At 38.0% G+C, this 11,152-nt stretch overlaps 1 protein-coding gene across 1 annotated transcript; it reads left to right on the forward strand.

The window, feature by feature from the left end:
• Window positions 1–703: 703 nt before the first annotated feature.
• On the forward strand, window positions 704–11,096 carry ccdc12 (coiled-coil domain containing 12). The gene is made up of 8 exons (XM_067449037.1): window positions 704–853; window positions 1,422–1,540; window positions 2,169–2,242; window positions 6,723–6,802; window positions 6,958–7,019; window positions 7,157–7,191; window positions 7,320–7,396; window positions 10,844–11,096. The coding sequence occupies exons 1-8, from the start codon at window positions 739–741 to the stop codon at window positions 10,921–10,923; spliced, it is 642 nt and encodes a 213-aa protein (XP_067305138.1). The 5' UTR covers window positions 704–738; the 3' UTR covers window positions 10,924–11,096.
• The last annotated feature ends 56 nt before the right edge of the window (window positions 11,097–11,152 follow it).

The raw sequence follows: 11,152 nt of genomic DNA on the forward strand, positions 1-11,152 counted from the left end.
GCGCTATCCAATTGCGTGCACACCGTGCAGAGGGAGTTTGAAATACAACCGTTTATCCGCCCCTCGGATTGAGCCCTGTCAATGGTGAGTTTCCAGACCAAACATCTTGATCAGGCTTATATATATATATATATATATATATATATATATATATATATATATATATATATATATATATATATATATATATATATATATATATATATATATATATATATATATATATATATTATTTTCCAGTTTTTTCCATGCATTTGGCCTGGCGTGGCTCGTGAAGTTGTAACATACTGTTGCTGTTTTTATTGCAAAACAATGTTTTTTTTTTTTTCATAACCCAATCTTTTAAAAGTAAAATGCCATTATTTTACAGTCAAAATCATTCAAGATTGTCATCCATACTATGGCCATTGGAACCTATGCAAACCTGATGCAAATGCCAGTGTTGTTGGAGAGTGTCTTGCCAATTTTTATCTAGCATATTTATTTTTGCCCAAATGCATATGCAGTAACACCAGCATTATATATAACATAATTATTGAGTTCTGAAGGGTCTGCTGTGTTTGCTGCTGTACTGGAGCAACAATATGCTTTTGATTGTGCTTTGACAAGAGAAACCAACAAAGCAAATATTTACCACACTATTAGCCCATTAACCTTAAACAAGAAATACAATATTTAACATTTTTTACTCATTTTAGTAATCAAGGAGGGGGTCATCTTTGTGACTGTTTGGCCAGCATGGTCACTGGGAAGAGGATGGACCTTGAGGCAGCTGTATTGTCATGGCAATGCCCTACATTCCACACCATGTCACGTTCGGAGTGTGTTTGTTTTTCCTGTTTGGAGAACTTGTGTAGGCCATTTTTCTATTTCGATGAGTTATGATTTTCTTTTCTTTTTCATTTTATGAATAGAGCAGTGTGTTCATGTATTAAAATGTTTTGTTCAATTTTTCTTAGTTACTTTGTTGTACTTTCTTATTTGAACAGACCATAGCATATTAGTTGTCCATCTTACATAGTTACTTACTGCTACAATGTTTTGAAGTCTATATGCAGTTTAAGCAGCATTTAAAACTATAGATTTTATTTTATGGATTTTTTTTGTAAATCATCCATTTATCAGTTATCAGTCATAACAAGACATTTTTAGCTTATTAATGTTAGCTAAAATTTTATCAATGCATCCCTCCCTACTAAATTCTAATAATTATCATTATGGAAATACACCCATTTTAGTCATGTATTACTTGTACAGGATTATTTTAGGATCTAACATTTAATCATATTATCATTATGTTTTCATATTAGGAAGTGTATTATATAATTTACATATTATTTACTGGCAGTTTATACAAAATCCCTGTTTTCGGTGCTCCTGTAGCAGCCTGGAACAGTCTCAGACCTCATAATCCATTACAGATTCATCGATCCTGTACCCATGCTTTAATTTCACCATGGAGAAGCCTACGGGTTCTTTACAAGAGCAAGCTTTGAAACGGAAAGAACGATTAAAAGCTCTACGAGACCGACAGCTTCAAGTGAGTGGCTTAATAAATGTTTTTTTCTTTAATACATGGGGTAAAAAAGCGTGCTCACTGGCTAACGTTAACTTGCTGTAGTAGTTAGCATGTTAGCAAAACAGTTAAACATTTTACTGTTTTATGAGTAATATAGCATCAGTTATCAAGAAGATTGAGTAATTTTGATATCTTTTCCCCGTCTTATAATGCATTTTTTTAATCCAAAGACGTTTTGCTCTAAATAATATTTGCATTTCCGCCTCAGTTGATATTGTAGTTTATACTTGAATGGTAATCAATGGCACAAAGTGTCCCAATCACCCTAAATTCACTCCTATAACTAGATTCAGTGCTTCATGTCACTGCAAGTTTTGTCTTAAACAAACAAACAAACAAACAAACAAGAAACTTGTTATCAGTGGTAATCAACATGTCACAAATAATAATACCTATGAACTATGAATTTCTTGTATCCCTTTTTCGTTTCTTAAATGCATACAGTAAATTAGTGCCTTTGATTCATTGTGCATCAGAGTTTTCATGTGTTTTATTGTATGTCAGTGTTCATCAGACTTTAATAGTTTTGGATCAAAGACATTTGGATTTTTAATTCGTGTTCACAACCAGTTATTTTATTTAACTACAGGGACAGGGACCTGAGGATGGAGAGCCTGCAAGCAAAAGAGCTCCGGAGGCCTCTGAGACAGAGGAAAGACACAGGTAAACGTGCACATAAAGTCTGGTGTCACTTCTACCAAAGAATACCACAAAGACTAAAGTAAATTCTCAGTTACACCATTTAGAAACAAATATGACTTGGTTGAATAGACTGCCTGTTGTAAATGGACAATAAATAACAAAGCTGTACTCTGTTTACATGATCTTAAGAATGGCTGCGAGGTAAAGGTCTCTCTTGTTCTAAGCTCTATTTCAGGCTCAAGCCAAGGCCTAGAGCTCTCTGCCTTTTTCCGTTGTTTACTTTGAGATTCACAGAACCCTTGTGCTCCCCTCCTGAGCTCAAGAGGTGTTTGGCATTAACAGTTTGCAAACTGAACACTCATCACCCAATATCTGGACAGTGTCTAGCTTAGTACAGGAAAAAAGAGAATTCTGTCATTATTCACTCTCTCTCATGTCGTTTCAAACCCGTATGACTTTCTTCTGTGGCACCCAAACAGTTTTAAATCCAATTGTATGAACGAAAACCCTGAGATATTTTGTAAAATAGTTTGTGTTCCTTAGAAGAAAGTTTTGGAACAATGTTAGGGTAAGTAAATGATGACAGAATTAACCTAATGACTTAATATATCTACATTTTTGTAGGGTATAAGGCTTTTACTTTGTTTAGAGGAGTTTTATTTTTTATGTAGCTGATATGGGAAAGAATGTTCTAAGGTGTGTCTCCTTAAACATGCATTATTAAAATGGCAACACGGCTTGGAAGCAGTGAGGTGTAATTTGCTACCCACCACACTTTGTGTTACTGTGACACTTCCAATGCTACAATTCCTGACAAATAATCACATTTCTTTACAAAAACAAAATGACAGTTTGTATTGTCTTTCAGGTTTTGGGCTTGTGTTTGGGCTTGTAGAGGGAAATATTTTATGATCTGTTTTTATGATAAAAACTGACAAAAGAATTTAACTTGTATTTATTTTCTACTTTAAGAAAGTAATACTTTTATTCAGTGGATACATGTATCCAGTAAGTATGTTTGAATGAAGCTCAACCTTTCACCTTAGCCAGACAATATTTTGTCACAGGTTGAGCAGTAGGAGAAATATTAAATGTCCAAATTGGCTTTTCCCATTTTCCCAAGCAAAGTAGCAGCCCATCTCACAACATCGCATTTGTTATTTCTGTGCTTTGTAAATTACTTTTGTCAGCAACCAGGATTTAATGTCCCACTGCTGCCTATTTTAGAGTGTAGGAAGCCCAATGTTGGCCCCCTCGCTCTGAGAAACGAGAGACCTTCCACCAAACTGTCAAGGCCCTCAATTCAGCCCCGTCCCTCTGAGCGATTCAAGAACACAAGAGCTTTTCCCTTGAGAATTAATCCCATCTTTCTGTATGTGATTAAATTAGAAAACAGGATACTGTTCTACCCAATGCATCCAAACCACTGGCCACGAGTTATTTAGGACTTCAGGATGCTCAAAATGCTCACTTAGAGTTGACAAACGGCTGTTGACATTCCAAAATTGTTGGATTGTTTGCCTGTTCTACTGTAGATGAGGAAAGCCAGTGGTCCTGTATTGTTCCAGCAGGTGGTCAGGAAGTTTTTTCAGGAAAACTGAGGACAGGGAGGCGTTCCCAGCTCTTTGTTTTAGTCTGGTGTTTTGAGTGTTTTTCCAACATGCTTCAAAACTCTTGTTTGGGGTCATAACATTTTGTGCAGCTTTCCAGGGCCTTGATAGGGTTTGGCTATGAAATTTGAGTATTATTAAGGTAGCGGTCACAGTGCTTTGTGTTGGATGACATGTTGTTTCCGTTTCATTACGCTTTATTTTGACAACCCTACACCCAAGACAATTGAAAAGGAGTGGTGACACAGCTGACTTTAACAATCTGTTTGTTCCCTGCCCATCTAATTACATGGGTTGACTCTACTGAAAATAAATTTAGATCAAGCAGTGATTGAATGTCACTTTTTTTTTTTTTTTTACTTTAAAAAAAAACTTTAAAGCATATTTTTCAAGGTGAAAACAATTGTACTCGTACCACATGACGTTATAATTTGAATGAACTTTGCCTTAATACATTCTTATTGGCCATGACACTGTCATGAAGGTCTTCAATGGTCCTCTCTATGGTTTTTCATTTTCTTAATGTTGGTCACACCACATGACTTTGATATGGAGGACAAACATTTTACAAATAAACACTTAAAAATATTTTATTTTCCCAGAAATAATAAAGAATTTTCCTTGAAATATTTTTTTAATGAGGCTTTTTTCCCCCTTTGTTAAAACATGTTTGACTTCACGTCCCCCCCCCAAAAAAAAAATCTGAAAATAATTCTCATCAAAATAATGCTCATCATAGGACAAATAAAGTGAACATTACATCATTCAGTGACACTTGACTCAATACTGGCTCTCATTTACATCGGATGGTGATGAATGTGGACCTGCTGTAGTCAATAGCTATGTTTTGGTTCTCCTGTTTTTAATGCAAATTTTGAGAGATTGTATTTAAAAAAAAACAATGGATGGAGATGCCAAGTTGTGCATAAGTTCTAGAAATGCACATAAAAAGCATATGCTTTCCCTGCCTGCTCTGAGACGCAAGTAATTTATGATGTACGGAAATGTAATTTTGTATGCATAAGTTAAATCCGCAACTTTGGATGGAAACGTGGCTAATAATGACATACGAGTGTTTAAAAGCACACGCCAGGTTCTTAGAAAATTTATTTTTGTATTAATTTTGGTTTTATGTGGTTTTGAAATTTTGGGGGTTTGAATTTTCATATAATTTTCAAGAAAAGTTTGTTATATTATATGAGGGAATTTTGAATAGGGGTGGGTAAATAACAAGCTTTTTGGTTCATCCTGCTCCTTTTCGGACAGGTTATTTTATTTTGATGTGTTTATGTGGTAACACAATTATTGTTTGTTCATATTTTACTTTATTTGTGGTTTTATTTTTTATTGGTTGTTTAAAATAAAAATAAAAATAAGTTTGATTACTCTAAAAATGTCACGTGGTGTAACCAATTTCAAAAATTATATGAAATAAAAAAAATTCAAAACCTTTTAAATAATGAATTTTTCCTCTATGGATCAAGTCCAGACCGAACTGCCCAAGCTTAAATGTTGTGGATGGGGCTGAGTTCGAACTCATTACTGGAAAAGCAGAAATGGCGCCCGCGACTGTGTCCCGTCATAATAAAAGTCCTGCTTTCTTGCGAGGCGTGTGTTTGCTTAACAATCGCTCCAGCGGCCTTGCTCAGCTCCACAACACTCGGTCCTGCTCTGCTTCACACTACAGTAACGTTAATAACCGCATCCATGAACATGATTCCTTCTCGAGTCCTAGCCCGAATATTATTTTTATTTATTTTTCTCCACCGGCTGTGAGGTGAAGACATAGACTGTAAAAAAATATGGACGACTCGACATCATCCGTTTCCGCTTGGCAGATTTAAAGCTTTTAGGCGGCCTGCACGGCGCGGACATCTTGGGACCGAGTCTGCGCAGTAGCGATTTCAGGACCGGAGTTGCGCAGTAGAGCGCAGGAAGTAGAGCAGGAAGTACAGTCGCGATATCAAAAGCCCGCCCACACTCTCGCAGATGCAGAACAATTAATTATGTTGGTGTGAAATAAACAGGAAATGTAGAAATTAAAGCTAAAGCTCCAATCTGCTCCCAAAAATTTCGAAAAAAGTCCATTAGTGCCTCAGTGACAACTTCACTCAGAGAAGCCGTCAGTCTCAGCTGTCAATCATGACGTCACACACCCCGCTTTTAAGCTTCAGTAAATGAGAGGGAGACTGCAGACTTGGCGTAATCAAACTACGCCTTTGTTTTGAATAGGTGACCTCTAGCGGATGGAAAAATGACATGGCTTTAATTAATTTTTAACTTCTCAATGTAAAAATAAATTTTTATAATTATTAAATTCATAAGGTGGTGATGAATGTTGGCCTGCTGTAGCCCCTTTTCTGAGAACAAAATGGGCACACATCTCAAGAGACCAACGAGTGAGCAATGTGATGAAAATAATTGATCAGTCTCCTATAGGACAGTTTAAAACAAACCTTGATGTTCTGTTGATCGCAGTGTGAAGAACCTATATGCTTCCCTGGAGATCTAGCAGCACATTTTGCAAGGATGTTAATAGAGTGATGGCATAATTGGGCTGGTTTCAACCCCTGTCAGCTGTGGTCCCAAGACACGGTCAGGTGCTACATGCTAATTAGCTCGTTCTACAAAGATGAAGAGAGCCTTTGTACACATGGTGAGTGAATGTACTCTCTGGATGCCGCCACAGGCTGGATTCAGCACTCAAACAGCACCAGCTGCCTACTGTCCTAATTAAATGTTTATCTGCACTGCCACCTGCTGGTTACTGGGGTGTCCTGTGATGGTCTTTTGTAATATCATCTTGAATTTATAATAGGTTAACTTATAATTAAGGCAGTGACAACACTCATAACTGAGTAAATTGCATTGTTTTGCAATTATGTTTGCAGAGAGCTGAAACTGAGAAATTACACACCGGAGGACGAGGAGCTGAAGGAGAGACAGGTGCCCAAAGCAAAACCTGCATCAGGTGAGAACGCGACTTTACATTATATTTTCAAATCTTTATACCTGCTAATTAAGCTGACCTTTCAGTAATTGTCATGCTGGGTGATAATGTTACAGCAGGTGATCAGGTGTTGGGTTACAGGATTGTCTTAATAGTCTTGTTTCATATTCCTGTAGTGGAGGACAAGGTCAAGGACCAACTCGAAGCTGCAAACCCAGAGCCTGTGATTGAGGAAGTGGTGAGTGGATTTTCAGTCATTTTTGAAACATGATGCCATATGAACAGCATCAGTGTTTCCTGAATGAAAACACATCTTCTCAAAAGTTTGTATTTTTAAAAAGAATGTATTTTTAATCTCTTGTGACTTGTTCTCAGGATCTGGCCAATCTTGCCCCCAGAAAACCAGACTGGTACAAACCTTCAATTGATATTTATAAAACACAATCATACATCATATTCACTGTGATTTGATTTGATTACAATTTGTATTAATTTAATGCTGTCAATAAAAAAAATGACTGGTTTGTGTTTGTAATAGGGATCTAAAGAGGGACGTTGCCAAGAAGCTTGAGAAACTAGAGAGGCGAACACAGAAAGCCATTGCTGAACTTATACGTGAGTATGACTGAGACAGGAACAGTTTTTTCAGTGTCCCTGTTATGCAATTTTAAAGACTTTGTTTAGGAGGCATCCAACAATAGGTTATTGTAGCATCCAAGGTCAAAAATTATGGACGCACCGATACCACTACTGGGGGTCGGTCCGATACTGTGCTCAAGTACTCGTAAAACACATCTTTGGTTGCGGAGCCGTGTGGAAAGTTACACACCGCCAAGTGAAAAGGGGTTTTGGGCTCTCAACACGCATGACTGCGATGACTTCATTTTTGCGCTAGTCCGGACGCAGCGTGTATAAACCAAGCTTAACCTCTCGTCACGCAGATACCTCGCGGTAGTGTTGAAAGTGAAAGTCTGTTCAGTAAGGATGTGCGATCCATTTGAAAGAACATCGTCAAATGCCAAACTGAATGCCGCTAAAAATAGATCACATGCAAATGCTTTTCTTGCATTATGATCAGTGTATTAAACTTGAGCGTTCACTAAAGCAACATTAGCCCTTATAGACAATAGACAGGACCAATAAGTCAAACCTAATAGCCAATATTATAAACAGATTTTCTCAAATAAAAGTTAGTCCACGTAAGTCAGCACGTTAAGGTATTGTCGTTCGTCAAATACTTGGATGTTCAGGTATAAGCGTTCTTCTCGTGTCTGAAAATAATCTGCACACCTCAGCAAAATAAGCTTGTCGTGTACTGACAACTATACATTATTTAATCATATTAGGATGTTGATAACCAACTGTTCAAGTCCAAAGTAATATTCATTCATAATGTTTCTCCTTTAGTCCGATATAAAATTTCATACCTTATTGTCCCTCATAACCGGTAGTATAACAAGCCTACGCAAGCTTAATTGTTATACTAGTTTGACATGTCATGTAAGAAAGCAGAAACATTTTGTGTAAGCTTTCAAAATCCTCCCTCTCCCTGCTCATCTTTGTGGACATTTATCTGAAGCCTCCGCGAGTGCTAGAGAAAACCAACGCATGCCTTCAGGTTTAATGTTACACATGACATAACAGAAGCGCTTCTAATAAACAGAATGTTGTTGTCCTTTGGTGTTGATGCTAATATAGTTATCGTTATTGTTCTTGGTGTGAATGGGCCTTTCTTTGGTGTCAGAAGAAAAAATGTAGCATTGAATATTTCTACATCACTTTTTATCAGATGTAAAGCTTTTTAATAATGAGCTCTGCCAGGGCTTTATGTAAGGCCAATTGCTGCCAGGATTTAAAGGGTTACTTCACCGCTTTTTCATATTAAACTATTTTATTCCCTTTACTGAAACAAGTTGATACATACCTCTCTCGTCTCAGTGCGTGCACTTAATTGCTCTCTCGCGGTGACATTCTGATAGCATTTAGCTTAGCCCACTAAGCCCAGTTCATTCACTATGGAACCAAACAGAGATCAAGTTAGAAGCGACCAAACACCTCCACATTTCCCCTATTTAAATACAGTTACACAAATAGTTGAACGATCAAGTATGGTGACAAAATAAAATGCGGCACTTCTCTAATCGGATTAAAAAGGAGAACTATGATGTATGGCGGAATAGCACTTCTGGGAGTACTTCGGCTCCACGCAGTAAAAAGTCCCGGCTGAAACATCTTTCCTCACAGCTCCCCCTCACTCTCTCATTTCTGTCAATAGGGAGATGTGAGGCAAGATGTTTCGGCCGGGACTTTTTACTGCGCCGAGCTGAAGCACTCTCAGAAGTGCTATTCCGCCATACATTATAGTTGTCCTTTTTAATCCGATTAGAAATGCGCCACGTTTTATTTTGTCACTTGATCGTTCAACTATTCGTGTAACTGTATTTAAATAGGGGAAACGTGGAGGTGTTTGGTCGCTTCTAACTTGATCTCTGTTTGGTTCCATAGTGAATGAACTGGGCTTAGTGGGCTAAGCTAAATGCTATTAGAATGTCACCGCGCGTCCGAGAGATTAAGTGCACGCACTGAGACGAGAGAGGTATGTATCAACTCGTTTTAGTTAAGGGAATAACATAGTTTAATATGAAAAAGTGGTGAAGTATCCCTTTAAAAGCCCTGGAGATTTGTTGTCTCTTAAAGCCGCTGTAAAGTCCAAATTAAATGTTTTCTGAGATTGTCACCCCACATAAAATCATGTTATTAACCACCCAGCCAATTCTGAATGATAAAAAAAAGTAAAAAAAAAAAAATAGCTTAACAACATCTTGGAAAAAAAATGAGCAGCATTCTCTGCCCTCAAACGCAGGGGGCTTATCCGCTGTCTGTGCTGAAACCACGTCCGTTCGTAGAAAATCTTGTTGCCATAAACACTCAAGACAACACTCAGGTACTGCTCGGCCAGGCACCAAATGTCGGCTGGACGGGAGGAAAAGAAAGTCGTTTCGGCCCCAGTCTGCAGCGAATCAGTGAATCCCAGTTGTCTCCGATGAAAGTTTGTGCAACTATCTGGTGTAAAGTCACTGCAGACGCAAGTGTTGGTAGTGATCCTCAGCTCTCCATCAAGGTAGCTGTTCACAAAATGAATCCCCCTCTTTTTGGTATCCTTGTTTTTGTAAGTTGTAGGCTGTAGTAACTAACTAACGGTACTTACAGTAACTCGCGATCAAACTGATGCGAATGTGCTCTAGTTGTGATAGTGTTGGGGGAGGGGCCATATGCTTAGTGGCTCCATTGCGTCATCCAGCCACCGTTTTAGGCCTGCCACAAAAATCCTGCACAGAGCGATGGTGAAAAACTGTTAAACGGTCTAACTCCACAATTCAGTACCACACAGTTCAGTCTTGTAACTTGTTTCAGCAATGCACTTCTAACATTTTTTATGTGTTTAGAAACAAATCTCAGGATTGCCTTTACAGGGACTTTTAAGTCCTCATGAAATCAAAATTGACCATATTTACTTTTTTTGGGGGCACATTACAGGTCTTCACAGAAAAATTGTTGGTCGCTGTAATCTTTAATCAAAATCTGGAAAGTTACTTCCAATCTGGAATGGCGTTCCCTTTCCGATGATGTCAGTTTGATGGCTTGGGTTTGAATATCCTTAACCACTCCCCTCCAACTTCATCTGCTATGAGTGAGAGATGGAGAGGAGGAGCGCTGAAGTAAAACCCTAACCTCTAGCCTAGTCAATATTCCGTTTCACTTGGAAATATGTCAGAGCACTGAAGAACTCAATTGCTACTTCCTGTTCACTGGGACTTTAATGACATCATAAATGGATTTGCTGTCTCTATATGCTCCTCTGGCTCCGACTAGACGTAACATTCCTACAACTCTCTAGTTTTGTATTTCAAAGCCACAATGAAAATGAGAAGTCTGTATTATCTAGAAAACAATTTTTTTGTGGATCACCAATCAAAGCTAGAGCACACCCTTGTTTTTGAAGCACGTAGTTAAATCTCATGTTCATAGCTTGTTTATGTCTGGGCCTGTGTGATTCCACAGGGGAACGGCTCAAGGGCAGCGAGGAAGAACTGGCAGGAGCGGTCGGAGCAGTTGGCATGGAGGAAGGAGACTCAGATTGAATGACAGTGCCACACATTGGATTTTCTAGAACTTTCCGGCCTATTTCCCATTACATGGCAGTGTGTGTTTAAAACAAATTTCTTATGCTGAGCTCAGCATGAATTTACACACAACCAGATCAGGTGATAACAAGTGAGTGTTTGTGTGAGAGAGAATGATATAGAAAGAATGAGATGCATGTTTTTTCATGCGGAGTACTCAAAAAACTTTTTTTTTTTTTTTTTTACC

This window comes from Pseudorasbora parva, chromosome 7 (assembly GCF_024679245.1).
Source record: "Pseudorasbora parva isolate DD20220531a chromosome 7, ASM2467924v1, whole genome shotgun sequence".
Taxonomy (NCBI): domain Eukaryota; kingdom Metazoa; phylum Chordata; class Actinopteri; order Cypriniformes; family Gobionidae; genus Pseudorasbora; species Pseudorasbora parva.

Bases quoted from the DNA above. Each gene is read 5' to 3' on its own strand.
- ccdc12 (XM_067449037.1), top strand. From the start codon at position 739: ATGGTCACTGGGAAGAGGATGGACCTTGAGGCAGCTGTATTGTCATGG. The intron at 854-1,421 runs GTAGGCCATTTT...AATCCATTACAG, and splicing joins TTCCTGTTTGGAGAACTTGT to ATTCATCGATCCTGTACCCA. The intron at 7,192-7,319 runs GTACAAACCTTC...TGTTTGTAATAG, and splicing joins GCCCCCAGAAAACCAGACTG to GGATCTAAAGAGGGACGTTG.